General features: G+C 45.5%; 2 protein-coding genes across 3 annotated transcripts in view; one reads left to right on the top strand and one right to left on the bottom strand.

Annotated features, from left to right (window-relative positions):
• LOC139471315 (uncharacterized) overlaps positions 1-27300 on the bottom strand; it is a 124668-nt gene that overhangs the window by 25421 nt on the left and 71947 nt on the right. The gene's annotated exons all lie outside the window — the stretch shown is intronic.
• The window catches only part of LOC139471303 (uncharacterized), a 45431-nt gene that overhangs the window by 6341 nt on the left and 11790 nt on the right, over positions 1-27300 (top strand). Inside the window, exons 2-3 of the mRNA XM_071253611.1 lie at positions 12027-12111; positions 13471-13654. Of these exons, the coding sequence (XP_071109712.1) occupies positions 12027-12111; positions 13471-13654 (269 nt within the window). The remainder of the gene's footprint in view (positions 1-12026; positions 12112-13470; positions 13655-27300) is intronic.

Here is a 27300-nt window from a genome sequence, read left to right as displayed (position 1 = left end):
TGATGGACGCAGTGACTGATCCTCTAGAACTCTTCACCTTGAGTGATGGACGCAATAACTGATCCTATAGCACTCTTTATCTTGATTGATGGACGCAGTGACTGATCCAATAGCACTCTTCACCTTGAGTGATGGACGCAATAACTGATCCTATAGCACTCTTTATCTTGATTGATGGACGCAGTGACTGATCCTATAGCACTCTTCACCTTGAGTGATGGACGCAATGACTGACGAACTGAAGAGGCTTCTTACGCCACACGTATCTCCGTGAGACTACAGCGAGTCAGTGAGGAATTGTCGTTCAAGGTTATAATTCATCCACTGGTTAACACGTAACGTCAAACGGGGATATGATTTATATCAATAACTTTGTTCCAGGAAAAGATTGAAACAAATACATTTGCCTTAGGATAGATACATAAAAAACAATTAGGAGTGGTTTGTCCACTTGGAAAGATTGATACCTCTTCTCAGAGAGAAATAAAATGTATATCGTTAAGCCGTGATAGGTATTAGAAGAATAGGACTATATTCGAAAATGACATCGAACTTTAATTCATCAAGTTTGTCGCACATGTCGCACACTAGTTTCCCTGTACTTTGTAGGAACATTCTTTGTGTTATTCATCACATTGCCTAACACATACACTAAATTAGACACCCTAAAGATTCTGAATCTACAACTACATCGTACACTGTCACCCTTCCAGTACCAGAAAAGAAGCACCCGCCATGAGCCAATAGCAGACAGACTGACGGTAGTCGTTAACGCAAGCCCACCATGTTGCTATAACAGACCGACGTACGGTAGTCGTTAATGCAAGCCTAGTTTATTAGTTAGACAAACACTCAAATAATCATAACTTCTTGTGCGATGACGGACATCATCTTAGGTATTGCCAACAGTATTTTGAAAATAAACATAACTCGGAAGGGTAATGTCCCTTTGTTATGGCTGCATGGTGCCACCACTGCGAAACGTCACGTGATTACTACTTTGCCGTAATCTGGTTGTGGGTGGTCGTAAACAATGACTGAATAGAAAATATACAATGTGAAAATTATGTCTTGTTTCAGCAAGGTGTTTGATAATCGAATCCTGATTTTGCTGCTGGTGTTTTATAAACAACAATAAAAAAGTGAGAGTAAACAGAAGTCCGGCTGCATTAGTTTAATCAGTGTTTATTGTACACAATAAGTTTAACTTCGGCAAAATCGTAGCATAAAAGCGTTTTTACTGGCCATCTATTTGGCAGGTGAGGGTGTGTTGTTTGTTCATTATGATTGATACCTGGCTATCTTTCAACGCGAACTATTTTTTCCAAAGTATTCAAAAGAACTATTTGATTGACAAGATTCCTGGTGCTCAATGTTCGGATGACTGTCGAACACCGGGCTTTTACTGTGTAGGACCTGGTTGTCATCATGCCGGATGACTATCGAACACCGGGCTTTTACTGTGTAGGACCTGGTTGTCATCATGCCGAATGACTATCGAACACCGGGCTTTTACTGTGTAGGACCTGGTTGTCATCATGCCGGATGACTATCGAACACCGGGCTTTTACTGTGTAGGACCTGGCTGCCATCATGCCGGATGGCGTTGTTAGTTGCCCATGCAGTCAACCACGATCTACCACGTTCAGACTGATTATTTACAGACGGCTTCTTTGACCTTACATTGATACATTGGATCATGATGTACGTGTACAGCAAACCTCGTTAATCCGGACTGTGGAGTTTTCTATCAAATCGCTCCTATTATTAAATGTTGGAAGAAGCGAGACCTGGGTACAGAGCGATCTTTCTTGGGCTTCTTCCAGACGTTCCCAAAGGATCGGTAAGGAGAAGTTCCAGACTCTCGGGGTCCGGCCTAACGAGGTTTTACTGCACATGTTAATGTGTAAGAAAGAACCCAGAAACACACAACACAGATCTCTACATTTACCAAACATCTATCAATCATGCTCTCTGTCGTCATGGCGTCAAGCTCGACGTTATGATGCGAGCCTTCAGTGCAGAGCCTTTTCGATGATTGCACATATTTCCCACTGGACAAAGGACGTCGCCCCAGCCGGTGTACGCGAGAGGGCGTGTGTGCGCCAATTCATCATATTTACCTTCAACAAAATCCGGTCCACCCTCTGGTATGCCAAGACCCATGATCGCATTATGATGTCTATCACCCTGATACAAACGAAATCAGATTTCATTTATGATCTTAGAGCCGTATCGATCACTTGAGCCGAGTCTTGTAGGCTGCTGATCAAACCAAGTGACATGGCGCTGTAGGGAGTTCTGATCAATCAACGTGTACGGAGCTCTTAATGTCAAGATGGCCGACGATCTTAATGAATTAGCGTCTCCAATATGGCGGACGTGACAGGTTATGTTATATCGCTGCCACTCGGAGGGGAAATCATTAGATTGTGCATACGTTTCCGAGTTGGGCCGTTCATCATTATTTCAGACTGCGGTATTTCAATATTTGCTGCCGTCATGTCTAGCATTGCAAGAATTCGCTAAATTAAGTGAAGCAAATAAATCGTGAACGGTGACAGCGTTGTGTTACAATGCAGTTATGAAAAGATGTACTTTTGTTTGATTTAAAAACAAAAACACTATTACTGAGGACGAAATGTTTCCATATGAAGTGAGTTAATGAATGACGTTGCATGACATTTTACCAGTACTCCATCAGTATCACACAAGAGGCACCAAGTAATGGCTCTCACATTAAAAAAATGTGTGGAATCGAAATAAAAGCGACAAACCTTTCCATGATCATACACAATCTCTGTTAACGCTAAAGTTCTACGATTCCGACTATATCAATGGAAGGGGGTTTCACACATAAACTGATCGTTTACATACATGCTGATGTATTTTTAGGGAAGAGAAATGCTTTGGTTCAGAAAACATATCGGATGGAGAGAGATATCATGAGATGAGTGAGTTTTTGTATTGTCCATATCCTATATATGCTATATGTTGATGCTAGTCTCAAAGATCGTAGTGAAAGCTGTAGTCTTAGTGGTAGTTGCATCAGTGGTTGCGTTAATGGTAGTATTGTCAGTGGTAGTGGTATTAGTGTCAATGTTGACGATAGTGCTTGTGTTAGTGCTACTGTTAGTTTTGATGTGTGTTTCCCTTATCTGTCATTCACTTAAATTATAGCGCCCGTATGAACATGTCCTGAATATAATTAATATACTGTAAACTACGTTTATAACGAACACGCTTTTAACGATCTGACCGATATAACGAAGTTACTTTTTAGTCCCGGCCATTTGTTGTATATACGCTGTGCATATGTGTGTAATGAACTACAGTTATTATGAACTTAAATGAATGGTCTCTTTGAGTTCGTAATAACCGTAGTTTACTGTATTCAACTTTTTACATAAAACTTTGTGGAGCCGACATTCGTCGTCGCCAGGGGGACATAAAGGGTGCATGAATCATCAAGTTTCTTTCATGAGATTATATGAGGTTAGAATATGGCCCCACAGCGGCGATATCCATGATGCAATTTTAAACAACCAAAGAGGTTCCTGGTTTATATGGCATCCGGCGGTTAGATTGTGGGTCTTATACTGCTTTGATCAATTTTCCATTTTCACATTTGACAGATCAGACATAGCTGTCCCTGGATAGTGTTACATTTGTTATTTGATGTCATATACACTCGGATTGGGTTACTGATAAAGTGTACGCTTGGACTGGGTTACTGATAAGGTGTACACTTCGACTGGGTTACTGATAAGGTGTACACTTGGACAGGGTTACTGATAAGGTGTACACTTTGACTGGGTTTCTGATAAGGTGTGCACTTTGACTGGGTTACTGATAAGGTGTACACTTGGACTGGGTTACTGATAAGGTGTGCACTTGGACTGGGTTACTGATAAGGTGTGCACTTGGACTGGGTTACTGATAAGGTGTGCACTGTGGCAGGGTTACTGATAAAGTGTACGCTTGGACTGGGTTACTGATAAGGTGTACACTTCGACTGGGTTACTGATAAGGTGTACACGTGGACTGGGTTACTGATAAGGTGTGCACTTGGACTGGGTTACTGATAAGGTGTGCACTGTGGCAGGGTTACTGATAAGGTGTGCACTTGGACTGGGTTACTGATAAAGTGTACACTTGGACTGGGTTTCTGATAAGGTGTACACTTCGACTGGGTTACTGATAAGGTGTACACATGGACTGGGTTACTGATAAGGTGTGCACTTGGACTGGGTTACTGATAAGGTGTGCACTGTGGCAGGGTTACTGATAAAGTGTACACTTGGACTGGGTTACTGATAAGGTGTACACTTCGACTGGGTTACTGATAAGGTGTACACATGGACTGGGTTACTGATAAGGTGTGCACTTGGACTGGGTTACTGATAAGGTGTGCACTGTGGCAGGGCTACTGATAAAGTGTACACTTGGACTGGGTTACTGATAAGGTGTACACTTCGACTGGGTTACTGATAAGGTGTACACTTGGATTTGGTTACTAATAGGGTGTACACATGGATTTAAAGGCAACGGTAAACAGAAACAGGATGAACAGCTATATTTCGTTCACGATATGTCAAAGAGAAGCTAATTTTAACATGGCTTTCTGTCAGTGTTGGTCCACAGACACGCATGCTTCTGTACGCCTTGGTGCCTTGCAGATAGTTGCCCGATGTTTAGGTATTGATAAGAAGTTAAAATATCAGTTGTTGACATCGAGATCGTGGATCACAATAGGATAAATAACAAATTAGATCCATGATATTGTTCCATCTTAGAAATATCTGAGGCCGACATCTCCTATCCCGAGACCTCTCCTACGTACGTATTGAACCATTGCTTCACCCTGCTATGTGCACATAGTTTGTTCCATCATACGACAGCTTGGGCTTCGGTCCTGCCCAACACTGAAGCACATGTAACACATGTGGTGTCTCCTTAGGCAGGCGACTTTGTTCAACCAGCAGTGAATGGGTACCCGGTAGGGTGAGATAGTTAGTTAAACTATCAGCTTTGGTTGGATACCCCCTAGGGCGCTGAGAATGATTGTTGAATGCACCTTGTTTCAGTGACTGGGGTGATACTAGGGCCCCCTGAGCAGATGCGCAGGAATATAAGTGAATAAAGAGTGTTATCATACTTCTTGGAAGTCGACTAGGGTAGTCACATGTCACGTGGACTTCTCAGCTGTCGGTCGGAAAACTCAAAGCTCGTTTGGGCTAGCCAGATGTTGGCCGAACAATTCAGTTGCTGGTTCACCAACACAGATGTCAGCCAATCTGCTTGGATTTCGGCCATCGCACTCATAATATATATCTGTTCAACGAATCAATTGTTGGCCGTGGTACTCTGATGTCGGTTGTTTCACTCATATGTCGATTCCACGACACATATTTCGGCCAGTGTACCCAATGTTGGCCAGTGTACCCAATGTTGGCCAGTGTACCCAATGTTGGCCAGTGTACCCAATGTTGGCCAGTGTACCCAATGTTGGCCAGTACCCAATGTTGGCCAGTGTACCCAATGTTGGCCAGTGTACCCAATGTTGGCCAGTGTACCCAATGTTGGCCAGTGTACCCAATGCTGGACAGTGTACCCAATGTTGGCCAGTGTACCCAATGTTGGCCAGTGTACCCATTGTTGGTCACTGTACCAAATGTCAGCCAGGTGTATCAGATGTGATGTGGTCTACTCGGTTAGCTCGGTGGAGCTCGGTTAAGGGGTTTACTGAATTCCGATAGTATGTACGGCATTACAGCGACAATTGATCGTTTTCCCTTTGACATTAATACGTCCATTACTTGCAATACAATGATAAGAACAATTAGATACATGACCCTCCTCGATGCGGCTGACAGAAGGATTGATCGCTCGCCACCCACCAACGTTAGCCTCCGTCTGCTATACAATGATCAAAACAACACGACATATCTTTCATTGATAACCTTGAAATCGATCCGGTTTCTGCCGCCATGTCACCCTGACCTAGCAACTGATGACTGCAACGTCTACTTCACCGGCATCCCCGCGCATGCCAACTTCACCTTCCAGGCACCCTCAGCTCAGCCGATGGGGAGCCATGCAGTATTAACGCTCTATATAAATCATAATAACGTTGTTTCTTATATGTCTCAAGGAGGAGAGTATCAGAGGCTGGGCAGCAACGTTACATATCACTTCATTTTATATCATATCCTAGTCGTCATTCTTCCTATGCTGAGTAGACAAAATTGGACATCTTGGTTAGATCAAAGCCGCATTGGTGTGTGTCAAGTGAGGACAGAAAAATTCAATAAACTCTCGTCATATTTACGAGATTTTCCGTGACTTCAAACGAGGGTGCTTTGTGCTGAGGAATTGAGGGCGGACAAGATTTAACTAACATTTAAACCGCTGTTGGGGTAATGTCAGTCGATGGAGATGTCGTAATGTTCCGCAGCTGTTGCTGTTGATGGGACAATGAGGTTGATTATCTAATAGTAAGGCATTCAATTTGAAAATGGCACGCACAGTTGTGCGGATGTGATTGGTCTGGTTTAATTACATTGTTTTGTTCTTTTGTGCAGTGCTTCATTTCACAAATTTGCCCTGATCCGCTTCAGAACAATTGAGATGTGTGATTCGGGTTTAACGCAGCTCTGAACAGTATTCTAGTTACAGCATCAGCCCAAAGTGATACAGGTCTTAGGTGTTTACCACTTTGGTAAACCACGAGCACGGGTATGGTGCTGACAGACCAAGAAACAAAATCAGGGCGAATTTGAAATTCGAACCCATGGTCATAGTTTACCAACAGGACGAAGTAGCACGACATAGTGAATATTGGTGCCTGCGAAGTCTTGGTTTCCCGCGCCTTAATTGGACTTGGGTATTGTTTTACGCCGCTTTTAGCAATATTCCAGCAATATCACGACGGGGGACACCATGGGCTTCTCACATTGTAACCATGTGGCGAATCAAACCTTGACTTTCAGCGTGACGAGCGAACGCTTTAACCACAAGACATCTCCCACTGCCCCTCTATTGAAAAGAAGGCTCACAAGTCATCAGAGCACTATATACCATAAAGAAGGCTCACAAGTCATCAGAGCACTATATACCATAAAGAAGGCTCACAAGTCATCAGAGCACTATATACCATAAAGAAGGCTCACAAGTCATCAGAGCACTATATACCATAAAGAAGGCCCACAAGTCATCAGAGCACTATATACCATAAAGAAGGCTCACAAGTCATCAGAGCACTATATACCATAAAGAAGGCTCACAAGTCATCAGAGCACTATATACCATAAAGAAGGCTCACAAGTCATTACAGCACTATATACCATAAAGAAGGCTCACAAGTCATCAGAGCACTATATACCATAAAGAAGGCTCACAAGTCATTACAGCACTATATACCATAAAGAAGGCTCACAAGTCATCAGAGCACTATATACCATAAAGAAGGCTCACAAGTCATTACAGCACTATATACCATAAAGAAGGCTCACACGTCATCAGAGCACTTTATACCACAAAGAAGACTCACAAGTCATCAGAGCATTATATACCATAAAGAAGGCTCACACGTCATTAGAGCACTATATACCATAAAGAAGGCTCACAAGTCATTACAGCACTACATACCACAAAGAAGGCTCACACGTCATTAGAGCACTATATACCATAAAGAAGGCTCACAAGTCATTACAGCACTATATACCATAAAGAAGGCTCACACGTCATCAGAGCACTTTATACCACAAAGAAGGCTCACAAGTCATCAGAGCATTATATACCATAAAGAAGGCTCACACGTCATTAGAGCACTATATACCATAAAGAAGGCTCACAAGTCATTACAGCACTATATACCATAAAGAAGGCTCACACGTCATTACAGCACTATATACCATAAAGAAGGCTCACAAGTCATCAGAGCACTATATACCATAAAGAAGGCTCACAAGTCATTACAGCACTATATACCATAAAGAAGGCTCACAAGTCATTACAGCACTATATACCATAAAGAAGGCTCACAAGTCATTACAGCACTATATACCATAAAGAAGGCTCACACGTCATTAGAGCACTATATACCATAAAGAAGGCTCACACGTCATTACAGCTCTATATACCATAAAGAAGGCTCACACGTCATTACAGCACTATATACCATAAAGAAGGCTCACAATTCATTACAGCACTGTATACCATAAAGCTGATACCTTCACCATGGTGCCAGTAATACCTCAGCCAGATTGCAACAAGCTGCTACACACGTTGTTATTTCAAGAGACGAGGACAGACACAACTTCGTCTACACTCCATCACTTCTTCCGATGGGTTTATGGACCTAGCTCCATCAAGCTCAAGTAACTCACACCAACCAGCCGAGCCCTGACCCGAATAAACCGAAGCCTCAATTAAATGTCAGAGTCCAAAACCGAGGTCTGGGGTGAAGTGGAGTCCTTTAATGACACGAGATTCTTCTCTTTGTATGTGGCAGGTCGATGCGATGTAGCTCGTCTTGGACGTCATTGAGAGAGTCGCCGCAATGGTATGTGTTGAAATAACTGCACATTGTTACACACAGTGAACATAGCAGCAGGTCCGGCCATTGTCAGTCTGGACAACTTGACCTTACATACGTCACTATAAGCGTAGATACCTTTACACATGATATAGTCATACCCCGTGAGTGAATATTGTTTAACGACGCCTTAAAAAACATTCCACCAATATCACAGAAGGGTTGTTTCTACAAGAGAATGAAGACAAGGGTCAGGCATTGCCACAGTCGCAACTCACTGCTATCAACACAATGGTTGAGTTTGGGGTTTGGGGTTAGAATTTGACTTGGGGTTAAAGTCAGGTTATAGTTAGGGTTAGAGTTTGGGTTAGAGTTAGGGTTAGGGTTAGGACTGTGTCGAAAGAAATTCCGGCAACGAATAATCCCTCGGTTGATCTATCCTACCTTGTCTTGGCAACGGTGCAATGACAAAGTAAATGTTTTTCCTCAGTGCATGATGCACATCGACGTCGAATCCCGCCAGTACATGAACCCCCGTCTCTGTGGGACCTGTTATCGTTGCTTTATTGTTGCTTAATTACATGGGAAGCATGGATCAGAGCATCGACCACCGACAGATGACTTAATAACAACACAGGTTATTGATCTGTTAATACTATTGATCTGACAACTAATTACACGACTTAACTCTACTTCCCTGCAGACTGGGACTTCCTCTGATAGCCTGGCAACTCTTGTCTTGTTGTCAAGTCTACGGGGATATTTCGGCATGAACATTTTGCGTATTGTAGAATATAATTTACATTTCAATTTTAAAATAATTTTGGTGGGGCTGGATATGCTCACCTCGTGAACACCTCAACACTGCACTATTGGATACCATGAATCGTACAATGGCAGAGATTTCTTAAGGGTATGGAAAGAGTTTTGTAGGTTCTTTTTCTTTAAAAGCTAAAATGTTAATTCAATTAATGTTCTTTCATTTCATGAAACTCGTATATTTATTCGAGATCCTGTGAATATATGAATATGTGAAACAACCATAATGTTACTTATGTGTTGAAAGCCAGAAATGACAACAGTTAGTAATTGGTGTACACTGCTTGGTTGTTAGTCCGGCCCTAAACCCCGGGTGCCTTTGTCCGACGTCGGCACACGGTGATATTAAAGGGGGACAGCGCTCCAGACTATGCTACCCATGTCAAGTCTCGGTCTAGATGCCATAGTTATGCGCTGTGTGGAACTGAGAGTTGTCTGCACGATCTGGTAACAGTTAAGTGCTGGACTGATGAACATAAGCAGATGAGCCGAGTGGTGTATTGGGGACTCGCACTAAACAGGGACTGCCCGGTATCCTGACGTCGACCAGTCCCCTTTCAACAAGTCGAAAAAATAACTACATCCAGCAATTACAAGGGTTTAAACGTATTCTGGATCAGTAAACGTATTCAGAAGGCGGGGTCAAGTAAGACAGATATCTTAATTCTGTTTGCCGTATGGTTCTTTTCTGGTAAACTCTCTATAGGGATCCTGACATAAACTGATATCAAACAGTTTACGTACACATTCCATAAATGATAATAATAATAATAAAAATAATTATAATGAATATGAAATATAGATTGTGAATGAATTTAATGAGACTGTCCAACACATTGTCAGTGGATGCTCAGCTTTGGCACAAACACAGAATCTTAAGCGACATGATGGTGTAGCTCGATCATTTTATTACCGTCTTCGCCATGCTTGTGGTTTTGACACAAAGGTCCACCCAAGGTACGACCCGGTATATGTAGAGGGCGTCATGGAAAATGATAAATACAAGATTCTTTGGAATAGGCCCATTTACTGCCTCGGACGTATCCAGCCCAACAAACATGATCTTGTCCGTTTTGATACATCCAATGAAATCATTTATATCATTGAATTTCCTTTCCCTTTTGACACTAATGTGATTGACACGATTGAGAAAAAACATGGCAAATTGTCAGGCCCCTCTTTTTACCTACAAGTTTTAATGAAACAAACTGTCCGAGTTGAAGAGGATATTGTGTGGGCAGTGGGGGAGTCTGTGCTCTATGGGGGATTACTTTGTTATAAGGTAACGAAGCGATAAACTAAATATAAGGCATGATTTGAACTCCCGTGTCCTCTTGCACATTTGTCTGTATATCCGATAACGGTACTTCATGAGCACGTGGGAACACACGGCATGCCGAGACCAACACAGTTCAAGGTTCTACTACACCAAATCAGAACCAGTTGTGGCTGTGCCGTTGTGCCTTCGGTGCAGATCGAGAGATATCTGCAGGCTATGACTGGATGATATTGTGTAAGGTTTTATGTCGTTTAAATGTACATCCATCCAGTGATTAAAACTGACCATGTTTTTCTACAGTTGGTACTGTCGTTTTCAACATGATGATTTATGCTGAATGTGACCACAGATATTTTCAAGCAGGTGACATTTTGTGCGGGGGTGGTGTGTTTAGCTTCCTGTACTCGGAAAAGGAGCTGGCTTAGCAAGTCATTTTTTTTGTTTTTATTGCTGCTCGAAGGCCAAACTGTGCACTCAGGTACAGGTCATAGCCGTTGAATGCTTAATTATTTGTTACAAATATATAACGTTACTATAGAAGTCTATGGGAAAACATTTGGTTGTGTGTAACTTCAAAGCCAGAGCTCTTGAAAGCGCCACATTTGTAACTGATACATGCGCAAATCTTCCAAACGGCTCGTGGATAAGCAGTGATGTAGCGGCAAGTGAGAGATGCGACCTGATACGTTAACAAGAGGTATATTTAGGACGTGTGTTGCTGAAAGGGCCTCTATTTTTGCAATGGATTTCTAGCAAATCAACTCAAAAAAGGAGACGAATCCTATTTCAGGCAAGCGGAAGAAAAAACAAACTGTTGCGAACTCGAGATACAATACATGGGATGTGTATTGCAGGGGCAAGGACGTGGCGGGGAAGTGGGGGTAGTGGACGTAGTAGGGGAAGTGGGGATAGTGGGGGTAGTGGTGGTAGAAGGGGAAGTGGGGGTAGTGGGGGAAGTGGGGGAAGTGGGGTTAGTGGGGGTAGTTGGGGAAGTGGGGGTAGTGGGGGAAGCGGGGGTAGAAGGGGAAGTGGGGTTAGTGAGGGTAGTTGGGGAAGTGGGGGTAGTTGGGGAAGTGGGGGAAGCGGTGGTAGAAGGGGAAGTGGTGGTAGTGGGGAAAGTGGGGGTAGTTGGGGAAGTGGTGGTAGTGGGGAAAGTGGGGGTAGTTGGGGAAGTGGGGGTAGTTGGGGAAGTGGGGGTAGAAGGGGAAGTGGGGTTAGTGAGGGTAGTTGGGGAAGTGGGGGTAGTTGGGGAAGTGGGGGAAGCGGGGGTAGAAGGGGAAGTGGGGTTAGTGAGGGTAGTTGGGGAAGTGGGGGTAGTTGGGGAAGTGGGGGAAGCGGTGGTAGAAGGGGAAGTGGGGTTAGTGAGGGTAGTTGGGGAAGTGGGGGTAGTTGGGGAAGTGGTGGTAGTGGGGAAAGTGGGGGTAGTTGGGGAAGTGGGGGTAGTTGGGGAAGTGGGGGTAGAAGGGGAAGTGGGGTTAGTGAGGGTAGTTGGGGAAGTGGGGGTAGTTGGGGAAGTGGGGGAAGCGGGGGTAGAAGGGGAAGTGGGGTTAGTGAGGGTAGTTGGGGAAGTGGGGGTAGTTGGGGAAGTGGGGGAAGCGGTGGTAGAAGGGGAAGTGGTGGTAGTGGGGAAAGTGGGGGTAGTTGGGGAAGTGGGGGTAGTGGGGGAAGCGGGGGTAGAAGGGGAAGTGGGGTTAGTGAGGGTAGTTGGGGAAGTGGGGGTAGTTGGGGAAGTGGGGGAAGCAGGGGTAGAAGGGGAAGTGGTGGTAGTGGGGAAGTGGGGGTAGTGGGGGTAGTGGGGGAAGTGGGGGTAGTTGGGGAAGTGGGGGAAGCGGTGGTAGAAGGGGAAGTGGTGGTAGTTGGGAAAGTGGGGGTAGTTGGGGAAGTGGGGGTAGTGGGGGAAGCGGGGGAAGCGGTGGTAGAAGGGGAAGTGGTGGTAGTGGGGAAAGTGGGGGTAGTTGGGGAAGTGGGGGTAGTGGGGGAAGCGGGGGTAGAAGGGGAAGTGGGGTTAGTGAGGGTAGTTGGGGAAGTGGGGGTAGTTGGGGAAGTGGGGGAAGCAGGGGTAGAAGGGGAAGTGGTGGTAGTGGGGAAGTGGGGGTAGTGGGGGTAGTGGGGGAAGTGGGGTAGTGAAGGAAGTAGGGGAAGCGGGGGAAGTGGTGGTAAAGGGGTTAGTGGGGGAAGTGGGGGTAGTGGACGTAGTGGGGGTAGTGGGGGTAGTGGAGGTAGAAGGGGAAGTGGGGGTAGTGGGGGAAGTGGTGGAAGTGGGGGTAGTTGGGGAAGTGGGGGTAGTGGGGGAAGTGGTGGAAGTGGGGGTAGTTGGGGAAGTGGTGGTAGTGGGGGAAGCGGGGTAGAAGGCGAAGTGGGGTTAGTGGGGGTAGTTGGGGAAGTGGTGGTAGTGGGGGAAGTGGGGGTATTTGGGAAGTGGGGGTAAATGGGGAAGTGGGGGAAGCGGGGGTAGAAAGGGAAGTGGTGGTAGTTGGGAAAGTGGGGGTAGTGGGGGAAGTGGTGGAAGTGGGGGTAGTTGGGGAAGTGGGGGTAGTGGGGGAAGCGGGGTAGAAGGCGAAGTGGGGTTAGTGGGGGTAGTTGGGGAAGTGGTGGTAGTGGGGGAAGTGGGGGTATTTGGGAAGTGGGGGTAAATGGGGAAGTGGGGGAAGCGGGGGTAGAAGGGGAAGTGGTGGTAGTTGGGAAAGTGGGGGTAGGTGGGGGAAGTGGGGTAGTGGGGGAAGTAGGGGAAGCGGGGGAAGCGGTGGTAAAGGGGGAAGTTGGGGTAGTGGGGAAGTGGGGCTAGTAGGGGAAGCGGGGAAAGTGGGGGTAGTGGGGGTAGTGGGGGAAGTAGGGGAAGCAGGGAAGCGGGGGAAGTAGGGGTAGAAGGGGAAGTGGGGATAGTAGGGGAAGTTGGGGAAGTGGGGGTAGTGGGGGAAGTGGGGCTAGTAGGGGAAGTGGGGGAAGTAGGGGAAGTGGGGCTAGTGGGGGAAGTGGGGCTAGTTGGGGAAGTGGGGGTAGTTGGGGAAGTGGGGCTAGTAGGGGAAGCGGGGGAAGTGGGGGTAGTCGGGGAAGCTGGGGAAGTTGGGGTAGCTGGGGAAGTGGGGGTAGTGGGGGAAGCGGGGGAAGTGGGGGTAGTGGCGGAAGTCGGGGTAGTGGGGAAAGTGGGGGAAGTGGGGGTAGTGGGGGAAGCGTGGGTAGTGGGGGAAGCGGGGGAAGTGGGGGTAGTGGGGGTAGTAGGGCAAGCGGGGGAAGTGGGGGAAGTGGGGCTAGTAAGGGAAGCGAGGGAAGTGGGGGTAGTGGGGGTAGTAGAGGAAGTGGGGGTAGAGGGGTAAGTAGGCCTGTGTAAGGATATGTAAGAGTGAGTGAGTGAGTTGGGTTTGACGCCGCTTTGAAACAGTATTGCAGTTACATCACAGCGCATCAGCTTGATGTTGGAGGAGAGGCCAAAGAGATGCAGTGTGAGGTGTGTTGTGTGTGTGTGTGTGTATGGGGGGGGGGGGTATTTTACAATGAGACCAGATATTTGTTCAGCTACAGCTGCAAAAGCATATATTTTTTTCAATTAAAATTATGAAATTAATTCTTTGCAAAAGGAACACATTGCAACAATGTATTTTGGGTGGCAGACAACTTGTCCCCCCTGACCTATGTCCCATTAGTAGGAGGACTAACCTGGCTACCCGTCTGTAGTTTACCTAGACTACCAGAAATGCGGTCTGGGAAAGTCGTGATGGAATATAATTGCTATGGCCAGGGTATGCTATTTGTGGGTCTGTCAACTTTTGAACAACATTAAACACCAGGGCCGCGATCTATGAGACTTTGTTTTGAACAGTAGTGTACAAATGCAATCAGCGCTGCCATTAGTAGTGGATATTTTCCTCGGTTGTGTTTGCCTATCTGACAATATGACACGTGCAATCCGATGACGAGGGCTCGGCGAGACGAGCTTAACATAACCTGGTATATTCATCAAGCACATCGGCTTGTTGAGAGATAATGGGCCCTGGAAATCGATAAACTGAAGATAATATTAGTGATAACGTAGAAAAACAAATGAAACGGTTATAAATTACATCTCATCGACGTAGCACTGTGTATCCCCAGGGAAGGAATCCCCCGAGGTGTGTTTGATGTTTTCAAAGTGTCCAACTATTTGTAAATCAATTCCGACATTGATCTGAGCATTTCCAGCGAGCGTGTCACACGTGACCAGAATGTACAACAGTTTTATCAAAAGTCAGGAACTTGTGAACGACATTTTAATGTTTGTAGGAAAGATGGTTACTTTATTTGATATGACAACTTATTTAAGCCCCTTATCCCTGTTTCCTATGCGGAATGGGCTATACTTCTAATAGAACATACAACTGACATCTTTTACCCTGGAGGATGTTAATGTTAGTTTAATCCTCTTTAACTTCAAGATGAAAATCGGGAGGGTGGGGTGGCCTAGTGGTTAAAACGTTCGCTTGTCACCCGGAGGACCCGGGTTTGATTCCCCACATGGGTACAATGTGTGAAGCCCTGGTGTCCCCCGCCGTGATATGTCCCCCGCCGTGATATGTCCTCCGCCGTGACATGTCCCCCGCCGTCACATCGCAGACATACTTCAGCTACATCGCAGCGGGCTGTAAAAATATCAAGTCTGGACCAGACAAACCAGTGATTTATATTACTTCCAACGTACCACGCTGTCTGGGTAGATGACACACAATCACCAGGTCACCGAGTCTGACCACCCGACCATTGTCGTCGCCCCATGTACAGGTCACCGAGTCTGACCACCCGACCATTGTCGTCGCCCCATGTACAGGTCACCGAGTATCACCACCCGACCATTGCCGTCGCCCCATGTACAGGTCACCGAGTCTGACCACCCGACCATTGTCGTCGTCCCATGTACAGGTCACCGAGTCTGACCACCCGACCATTGTCGTCGTCCCAAGTACAGGTCACCGAGTCTGACCACCTGACCATTGTCGTCGTCCCATGTACAGGTCACTGATTCTGACCACCGGACCATTGTCGTCGTCCCATGTACAGGTCACTGAGTCTGACCACCCGACCATTGTCGTCGTCCCATGTACAGGTCACTGAGTCTGACCACCCGACCATTGTCGTCGTCCCATGTACAGGTCACTGAGTCTGACCACCTGACCATTGTCGTCGTCCCATGTACAGGTCACTGAGTCTGACTATCCGACCATTGTCGTCGTCCCATGTTCAGGTCACCGAGTCTGACTATCCAACCATTGTCGTCGTCCCATGTACAGGTCACCGAGTCTGACTATCCGACCATTGTCGTCGTCCCATGTACAGGTCACTGAGTCTGACTATCCGACCATTGTCGTCGTCCCATGTACAGGTCACCGAGTCTGACTATCCGACCATTGTCGTCGTCCCATGTTCAGGTCACCGAGTCTGACTATCCGACCATTGTCGTCGCCCCATGTACAGGTCACCGAGTCTGACCACCCGACCATTGTCGTCGCCCCATGTACAGGTCACCGAGTCTGACCACCCGACCATTGTCGTCGCCCCATGTACAGGTCACCGAGTCTGACTATCCGACCATTGTCGTCGCCCAATGTACAGGTCACCGAGTCTGACCACCTGACCATTGTCGTCGTCCCATGTACAGGTCACCGAGTCTCACCACCCGACCATTGTCGTCGTCCCATGTACAGGTCACCGAGTCTGACCACCCGACCATTGTCGTCGCCCCATGTACAGGTCACCGAGTCTGACCACCCGACCATTGTCGTCGTCCCATGTACAGGTCACCGAGTCTGACCACCCGACCATTGTCGTCGTCCCATGTACAGGTCACCGAGTCTCACCACCCGACCATTGTCGTCGCCCCATGTACAGGTCACCGAGTCTCACCACCCGACCATTGCCGTCGCCCCATGTACAGGTCACCGAGTCTCACCACCCGACCATTGTCGTCGCCCCATGTACAGGATGCCGGGGACCATTTAGTTTGGTGGCCATTCATCAGTTGATTTGTTTGCTTGTTGTTGAACGCCGCACTCAGCAATCTTCTAGCTATATGACGGCGGTTTGAAATAATCGAGTCTGGACCAGACAATCCAGTGATTGACATCATGAGCTTCGATCTATGCAATTAGGATACAATGACCTGCATCAACCAAGTCAGCGAGCCTGATCAGCCGATCCCGATAGTCGCCTCTTGGGACAAGCATGGGATGCTGAAGACCCATTCTCACCCGGATAAGGTGAAAGTACGCAGCAGTACGCAAAACTTGTCAAATGATACGAATAAAATGTTAAATGTCACTAATATAGGTTAGAATACAAAACAAACAGACGCCATATCAAATAAGTAACAATGTGCACACAAACTGCCACCAAACGCCAAAGGACAATGTTGACAACAAAGAACGCCATCTGCAATCTGTACAACATTCCGAGGTTAATCGGCTTCTTCCGCTGTGTATATGATAAGTGCACGCAATGAGGTGCACAATGTATTACCTCATTCCTCGCGCACCCACTGTGTGACGTCATACACATCGCCCGCTTTGATGCATGGTGTCGTTTATGTGAAAACCAACATTGGAATCTTACAAATATGGGAGCTTCATTACAACTGCCAAACGTTCCTTACGGTGACAATTACTTCAAACGCACAGTGTATAGGCGCTGAAAAATTAATAACGATTCCATTCCACACAGGGCCCCGCTGTACAAAGCGAACTTAGCACTACGACAGCCGTCTCTCTCCGGCTCCAAAATAGAAAGCAAACACAATAACCCGGATGTTGACATGTTTGCGCAGGTGTTCCTTTGAGTAAATCTTTGTTTTGACTATGAAAAATAGTTCCATGTTTAAATATGGCTTTGGTACTGATTACGTAAAAGATAAAAACCCAAATCCTATCAATCGTGTCCACACGACTTGATCTGGCATCACAAGGACACCGCCAATATTTCCTCGACATCATCGATTCTATGACATTCACGAGTAGAACAGTTTTTTTACTGATGATATCGTCTGACAAACTTGTTTATCATCTACGCACAACCCTAATTGAACTTTTCAATTTTGATCTCTCAATTAATTCCACATATCATCGTCTAGCTAGCATGGTGCAGGTCTAAGTGGCTTTCCGATGGTTCGCGTAAAGGGCTTTGCGCTCATTGAGACATCTAGAGACGGATCCCAGTATAGATGACCGGCAGCTGACCTAGCAATCACCCATAATTCCAAGCGGCTGACTAGCATCTGGGGGCTTGTGGGATAAGGGCTTCTGCAAATATTTGTCAAGACATGAACAAACACACGTGCCATTGTTCCTGTTATTGGCATGGGGAGCCGTAAACTGATCACTCCAGCTGATAAAGCCGAAATGGTTGTCTGATGTTCACTGAATGTTTGACTTTACATCACGGCAACACAGACTGGTGGAGTAAGTCTGTGCCAAACATGAGTAGTCAATGACCCGTGGCATAAATCAGGAGACTATTGCTGGCGTTGTGATCAAACAGCCTCGCCAGGGTACTCTAGTTGACGTCGCAGAATGTGAGTGAGTATAGTGTTAAGCCGCCTCTAGCAATATTCCAGCAATATCACGGCGGGGACACTAGAAAAGGGCTTCTCACATTGACACCATGGTCTTCGGCGTGACGAGCGAACGCTTTACCCACTAGGCTACCCTACTGCCCTTACGGTGGGTGAACATTAACATCAATACCACTCACACAGGCTTCGAGTTCGGTTCGTTACAGTCGACTCGATCTTCGCACTACCCGAGCTCTTACTTCCGATCTTGAAGTGTTCCGTCGATTCTGACGCGAACCCGCCATCCAGTGAGTCAATATAGTTTTACGGCAAAGTAAACAACATTCAAGTTGTAGCCCGGATCCCGGTAAAATATAGAGTCACAATCAGACAAACGAGGTTCATAGTACGATCCACTCGATCCTAGAAAGTGGAGACTTGATTCAGCAACAGATCAGTGATAGTGCATAAAGACGCTCTAAAAACACGTGTAACGCCAGATCTCGCCGTACATAGTTCGTATTACAAGGCGGAGTATTTGACGACAGATCAGTCTGTGCGTAACAGTTAGGGAAACAATGCATAATGGAAACAATTGATTAATTACATAAAAGCTTCACGGTTGCCGCCATGTTGTGTTGTATCATGATGTCACGTGAACAAAATTAGTTCCGTTCAGGGTTTCTGCCAAGCTGAGGTCGCAGGGGTCCATTATTGTCAAGGAAACATCGCAAATAACTGAGTAACATAACTATCTGCTCATCATTTCTGGCCGACCGCCGCATCCATTTAGGACCCTGGGGCGATGTTAAGCAAAAAATAGGTGTCCTAATGAATATCCTGTCCCATGATGCAACAGAAACGGAAGCATTCGAAAAATTCCAAAAGGAAGTAAGAATCGATAAAACCAGAAAAGTAAATTGGCATTTGCAGTCTATCCGCAGATCAGGAAATAGAAACATTTTGGCGGAAGAGGAAAATGAATCAAAGTTATGCTTGGCCGGAAGCAGTGCAGAACTAACTTTTCAATATGTCCACTCGAGTTCCGGCATCCCCAAAGGAGAAACACAGTTGATCAGTTGAAAGGAAGCAGAATGCAGATATCCCGGGGACAGTGTATTTATAGTAAATGCCAGTATTTCTCCGCTGGATGCTACTTCTTCACAACACTGACACAACCGCGAGCGTGACAGCGTCGCACTAATGGGTATTTTATACACGATCTTAGGCTGTACCTTGTCGCCAGTACGTTCTGGCGTCTTGTTCAGATTAACAGTAAAACTGGAGAAGCCCTGTGCCTTGAAGGGTTACCCGTGTGTTTAGGACCACGTCTCCAAGTTTGACTCAGCTGCATGTTCTGTGCCTATTTCAGTCCGTCTAGACGTTGTAATCAGTGAGTGAGCGAATGTTGTTTATCAAATAAAATAGCAGGCTTGGATTACACCACGTGGACCTGTAAACAATGGAGTCTTGGCCTGCAAGGCCAGTGTGCGAAGGCGTGAATCACGGTGACACGCACAGCTGACCGACTTCAAGAAACAAAAGAGTGCAATAACTGTTTGTTTCTTTGTTGTTTAACCCGCAGTGAGCAATATTCCAGTTATATGACGGCCGTCTGTAAATAATCAAGTCTGGACCAGACAATCCAGTGATCGACATGAACTTCGATCCACGCAATTGGGATACGATGACACGAATCAACCAAGTCAGCGAGCCTGACCACCCGATCCCGTTAGTCGCCTCCTACGACAAGCATCGTCGAATTTTACGACAAGCATGGGTTGCTGGAGACATATTCTACCTCGGATCTTCGCGGGTGCAATAACTGCCTAGTGAGCGACACGGAGACACTGTATCTGGACACTCGGGGTCCTCTGTTGGACTGATATACACCATAAACTGTGGGTGTTAGAGGACAATCAAAGTGGTGTTTGAAGACTTACATGAGCTCCCATTTTGCCCGAAACCAATACTCTCGCTTTAACACAGTGACAGTCGAACCAACACGACCCAGCATGCCGACGGTGGGACTCGCAGTGGCGTGAGTGGCGCGGGGATTCTATTGATAAATTGCTGCCAATTAGTTTGGGGCCGATGTTTATTTGACAGAATATATATTGAGACAGGGTACATATCTAGTAGGAATAAGATATATGGATGAACAACTTCTTTATTACAATTTGGAGAGATGTAAGATGTACAGAGTATGGTTGACAACTATATATACAGACAGGAGGCAGTGTTTATACAGTAGAGTAGACTTAAGGTGTAGAACACTAGAGTGGAGAAATGACATCACTAATGGCTCTACTACTGAAATTGTCAGCAGTACTTTTTACACTTAAGACAGTGCTTATTACTGTCTACAAACTGAAAAAGTTGAAAGATGTTGGATGATAAATACAATTTCACCCTCGTGTCTTTTGATATAAAATAATCAACAGTCGTTGATAAAAGTGGAAAAATCCTCGGCAAGTCTCGGATTGTTTTCCCATTTTATCAACTCGTGTTGGTATATTTGATAACAAAAGACACTCGAATGAGATTCTCTATATCACCAACTAAACAATGACGGCGTGTATACATAACATCATACTGTATTTTTCAAATTTGAACTTGGGGGTCAGAAAAAAACTTTGATATAATCAATCTTCAAGACATAGTAGGTTTATCTCTCAACTTGACCAGAAAAGCATCACGATCGTCAGTGATTCGACCGACAGATCAAAGGAAAATTCAATTTCTCGCAATAACTTTTGGAAACCATCCGTCGGAATATTCTATGTTCGTGAAACATGAAGTCTTCATACACCATTGCCAGAGAGTACCATGCAGGTTCCTCGACACCAGCTGACGCTCGAGAAGATGTGGATCATACAGGACTATATTGACGGCAGCACATTTTCGATATTGATTTATCTTACCGTGGGAATAGCAGACAGCTCATCTATAATTTTACGAATGCAGTTAGATGAAGAGGCCTACGGACAATTACACAGCTAGACAAAGGTGGATGTTTATTGACCAGTACCTGCAGTTGATAGAAGTTGATTAATCTACATATATCCTAAACCCGGGCTTCGCTCTCATTGATTCTATTCTTGTACCGGGCAAACTGTGATTGTCGGTTTTTTAATAATATAACGGTTACACCAGTTTTCATTTGCAGAAGCCAGGGTCTGCCATCAACTTCCCGACGAACGTGAGGTTTTTTTATGATCGATTTTAGCTATAAACTGGCTATCGAATTGTAATCGCAACGGGACATTGTGACGTCATTTACAATACAAGTGACCTGTCGACGTCATTTCCAGTCAAAAGTGACCTGGTGACGTCATTTACAGTCAAAAGTGACCTAGTGACGTTATTTACAATACAGCGTGACCTGGTGACGTCATTTGCAATACAAAGTGACCTGGTGACGTCATTTATAATACAAAGTGACCTGTGACGTCATTTACAATACAAAGTGACCTGGTGACATCATTTAGGATACGATACTGTCGTGTAACATTGAACCTTAGATCGTTGCTCTTCAATCACTGTTCGTGTGGTTCCGACTCGATTAGTTAGAGGCAGTCATACAGCTGGATTGTGAAAGAGTGTGCTACAACGGACGTTCAGAGTAACCTCGTTACTCCGGACATCGTCAGTCCGGAAAACTGTGATTTCCGGACGACCACCATGTAAAGTGTATATGTATATGCCAAGGGATTCTGATTTAATGGTTCGTTAATCCAGAAACCTGTTAATCTGCCCTATGTCACGGAGAACCGCACCGTCCGGGTTAACGAGGTTTCTCCTACAGAGGTAATGTTTCAGCGCACCGATCCCCATGTTATCAGTCTGTCAGGGACACCTCAATCGTGAGGAATTGGAATCTATTCTACCCCCGAACAACAATTAAAAGGCTTAAACGTTTGTCCAAGTACACCATAACGGCATATAACTCTTATACCTCATAACGGCTTCTAAAAAGCGTCTTCAAAAAGCACAGCGTAAGAATGTATACCAACATTGTATGATTATTGTTCTATACAGTCAACTCAAATGCATGTAAGTACACGAGAATACCGACAGCAAATGTATCAACTTCAACAGCAGCACAGCATGTAATGGATGCCACAGCATTGCTGTTTGCCGTCGTGGCTATGGGTGAATTATAGACAATATTCCTCTCGGTGATTAAGGGCGTTCACCGCGGCGATTTAGGGCGTTCAAGGCTGAACTGTTTCTGGGAGCATGGCACTAATTACTTACGCCAGTTCACTGACAACTCGGAACGTATGTTTACACTTTTTATCTGTTGACAATATATGTTAGTTGCCTATTCCCGGGTCACTCAAACAATTTGTGGAATATACGATTGTCAGTTTGCACTGAGTTACGTGCAAAGACCAAAACATCTGACATTATCAAGCTAATGTTTTCTTTAGTGTCTGCACGGAGTTGTAGATGTGCTGTAATGGGGGGCTTTTTGGAAGAGTGTATTGATCGTCAACTAGTAAGCAATCCACGAGCATTCCACGAGCAATACAGGGACAGGTGAGTGAGTGAGTGAGTGAGTGAGTGGGTGGGTGGGTGGGTGAGTGAGTGAGTGAGTGAGTGAGTGAGTGAGTGAGTATCACGGCATGCCAGGTCAGCTGAGGAGGAAGACCTGAAGTGCTGCACAGCTGACAGGAGTACCATTACTGAACCCCGCGAGCAGGGCATAGTTCTGTCAAACAAACAATCGCATTCAGGACACATCTAGGATTGGAACCTCGGATGATCATATTCTGGCATGTGAACTGTTGCATTGAGGCGGCTGTGCCACTCCTGCCCACGACCCTAGCTTAGGTTTAGGATAGACGTACAGCTATGGTCGCTTTGTGAATCTGGGCCCAGCACGAGTACGATGAAGATTGTTCTAGGAAAACACTCGTCTTGTCGGATCCTCTGGGTTTTATCAAGTAGCGTACAAGTCATTCACCCGCGCAGCAGACCAACCCCATGATCATACATCAGTGTCAGGAACATAAGTGCATTCGGCAATATACGATATTAAATTAGTGTCTGACAATAGTTACTGTTCGATACGCCACATTAACGGGAAGGCCACTTCACACACCATAGACATCGATCACCAAACTGTCAATTGAAAACATTCTTGTCACGCCTATCTCTCTACATCTGTCAACACATCTAACGTTGTTCAAGGGCGATAGCGACGGAAAACAACTTCATGATCATGAAGAAAAACGATTTGCTTGTTATGCAAATATCAAAGATTGTCAAAGCCTCAGTGGATATCAGAAGAAAAAATAATTCAAAGGACCGCAAATGTTTTTAAGGAGGAGAATTGAGATCGAATTTAGTTTACGTGACAAGCCCATTGAACTTATGACTGGCCTGGGGCTTTGATCGAATCCTATCTTTAGGCAATATTGAATAACGTCAGTTTTTTCATTTTCCTCACAGAGGCTGGTTCTGCTCAAAGATGGAAGAAAACGTCAATACATTTTAATCGGCAACACGAGGGATATCAGAGAATACCCAGCGAGCTATGAGGAATTACGAATTATTGTTCCTGAGTGAATAAAGGGCGACACTCCAACCGTTTGGTGAGAGAATTACAGCCTTCATTTACAAGGGGCAGATACTACGTGCTTCAAGTACTTCAAGTAGGTTATTCAATTTATTACTCACAGAAATAATAACAGAGAAGATGAAGACAACACAAATGAAATGTAAACCCCACAGGTAAACTGAACTCAAGACGGCCGATTGTTCAGATGACGTTATGTCATCACTTTGTGACGTCATGAACGATGTATGACCATACGTTTCGAATCGCTAAAATGCACATGCGATAATATCGGAAAGTTATTACACACGATCATTTCAGCCTTATGGGTAATATTTCCCAGGGGGTGAGTGAGTGAGTTTCGAATAACGCCGCTTTGAACATTATTTAGGTTATATGACGGCGTGTCAGCTTAATGTGGGAGGAAAGCCCGAAGTGGTGAAGGCCTCAGACGTTTACCACTTTGGAGAAACCCACGAGCACGGGTCTGGTGCTGACAAACACAGAAATAAGACCGAGAGAACCGGGATTCGAACCCACAATTCTATTAAGTTCTTGAGGAGCCCAAGTGACGCCACTCTTCACAGCGAGTCGCGGCGCCTTAGACGACTGTCCACCCGTGCTCCCTAATATTGTCTATCTTGAACGAGTACCCATGCACCCGTGCTCCCTAATATTGTCTATCTTGAATGAGTACCCATACACCCGTGCTCCCTAATATTGTCTATCTTGAACGAGTACCCATACACCCGTGCTCCCTAATATTGTCTATCTTGAACGAGTACCCATACACCCGTGCTCCCTAATATTGTCTATCTTGAACGAGTACCCATGCACCCGTGCTCCCTAATATTGTCTATCTTGAACGAGTACCCTTGCACCCGTGCTCCCTAATATTGTCTATCTTGAACGAGTACCCTTGCACCCGTGCTCCCTAATATTGTCCATCTTGAACGAGTACCCATGCACCCGTGCTCCCTAATATTGTCTATCTTGAACGAGTACCCATCCACCCGTGCTCCCTAATATTGTCCATCTTGAACGAGTACCCATGCACCCGTGCTCCCTAATATTGTCTATCTTGAACGAGTACCCATGCACCCGTGCTCCCTAATATTGTCCATCTTGAACGAGTACCCATCCACCCGTGCTCCCTAATATTGTCCATCTTGAACGAGTACCCATGCACCCGGATCTTCGACGTCCCGCATTAACCACAAGTATTGATGACGTCATTGACAGCAGTTCTTCCATGAAGCAAAGTCCATTACATTTATGATCATCTATTTTCAAAAAAAATTCTGACGGGCGGTATTTTCCTCAGTCATGAATGAATAAAGATGAGAAATTATTCATAACCTCTATTCACATACAAAAACTAACATAGAAAGGTCAAGGCGGAATGTCTACGGTTACCATGGTGAGAGTGGCTACAATTGACCGACGTGATCACCTATTTCCAAGTGATCATGGTTTGTCAAGTAACAGAAAGAACAGGTCCTTTCTGCTGATACTCCCATGTACTACATAGCGAGCTGACACAGTGTGAAGGCTGCCAAAGTGTACTCTGTTCCATCTTTGCCCAGGGGGCACGGGCGGCACGGGGGGCAAAGGTTGCCCAGTCGCTTAAGGCGCCGCGATTCGCTGTGCAGAGTGGCGTCCCTGGGTACGCAAGAAACCTATGATTGTGGATTCGAATCCCGGTTCGCCCCGATTATGTTTCTAGGTTTGTCAGCACCATACCCGTGCTCGTGGGTTTCACCGTAGTGGCAAACGTCTGAGACCTGCATCACTTCGGGCTTTCCTCCCACATTAAGCTGACACGCATTGATATAACTGGAATAATGTTAGAAGCGGCATTAAACCGAACTCACTCACTCAATCAGTGCCAACTGTTCAGAAATATTTCAAGTACATGATAAGCAAGAATCCTTCAATTAAGTGAAACACTTCGACAAGAAAATTGAAATCTATCATGCCTCAGAAGTCGTAAACTGTCATAAATGTTTTTACACTCCAATGCATAATTCCCCATGTATCTGACGTCCATCACCAGTTTTTCCCGCCCGCTTTGACAACATGGTCGAACAGCGAGTCTCATTTAGTGGAGAAATTATAAACTCTGACAGGTGAAATTGACAAAACATCTGGTGCCATAAAAGCAATAACATGGAACGGAACATATTGTGTTGTGCCAATCGATTCTGCTTTCATGCCTTCCAGAGATTGGAGAAAACAGCTGCAAATAGGCCCAGGAATAAATGTAGATCCAGATCTGGAGAGGGGGGTGTACGAGTGCTCCCTGCTCCCAACCCCATCCACAACCCCCCACCCCACCCCACCACCCGCACCCCCTACATCCATACATAAACACACACCTTCTAATTGTGAAGCCTACTAACCACTACAACGTAACGTACAAGTAACATGTAACTAAATCATCTGGCGACATGTTTTTCAACAAAAACAACAATTAACTGACAACTGTTGGCTACCAAACATACAGTGTTTTCAGAATTATATCCTGGCATTGAAGTATAAATTACAGTACTTTACCTAACACCACCCCACCACCAACCCCACACCACGTAGTTCGCGAAAGACTGAGTGAGCTAAATGTTAAGGTCACATCGGTAATATTTCAGCCATATCGCCGAGAAAGAGGACTAAAGATGCTACACGACTGTCCCGGGAAGGAGTTTTCCTGTACGTAAAGTCATAACTTCTTGGCGGTGGCAAAATAACGGAGTTCGACTTAACGATGCTTGACTTATCGAACGCTAAAGATCTGTTCAGATAAAGATACTATTCTAAGTGCAATTCGATCAATTTATATGGTTTGGTAGTAAACAAGACCTTTAGATTCAGAAAGGGGGTCGATTTTCCTTACAAATAAGACATTGAACACAAGCTTATATATTAATTGCCCCATTTCATGGTCCGCAGAACCATCATTCACAGTGATTCCAGATATGTTCCTACATTCGGAACACCCCGGGGAAGTAGATATACCTAATAATATACCTCGTTTTTTTTAAATTATATTTTAAAATTTATGTATCTACATCCAGTCGAGGGTACAGGGTGTGAATTCCCATCTTGTGAAAATTGTAAACGTGGACTTGGCACGTGATGACATGTTGTGAAACTATGCATGTACATGTCACGGACCAGGTGTCTCGTGCGGCAGTGTAGCTCGCCATGAGTCATCGATTGCAGTCAATGTGCGGCCCCGTTGTCAAATGGTATTACATATGCAGTTACCACAGCAACCAGATTTCTGTTGCCAAAAACGTATATGAAGACACTCTCTTCTGTGACACCTTGTCTAATCGAATCAACGCTCCGCCAATGTAATTACTATGGTCGTCACAGACAGGAACAGGACGGCAGACTGCTTACTACTCCGCGGAAAAAACCGTGTACACCTAAACCAGATTGGTACGGTTGGTGTGTGTGTGTGCGCTTGTTCTTTGCCGCAATCAGGGCTATTCCAGTTGTATGATTTGTTTGTTTGTTTCTTTGTTTAACGCCGCACTCAGCAATATTCCAGCTACACGACGGCGTTCTGTACTCGCGTCTGGACC

Source organism: Haliotis cracherodii, unplaced genomic scaffold (genome assembly GCF_022045235.1).
Source record: "Haliotis cracherodii isolate W230 unplaced genomic scaffold, xgHalCrac1.p SCAF_22, whole genome shotgun sequence".
Taxonomy (NCBI): domain Eukaryota; kingdom Metazoa; phylum Mollusca; class Gastropoda; order Lepetellida; family Haliotidae; genus Haliotis; species Haliotis cracherodii.
This window is presented reverse-complemented; position numbering and strand designations above follow the sequence as displayed.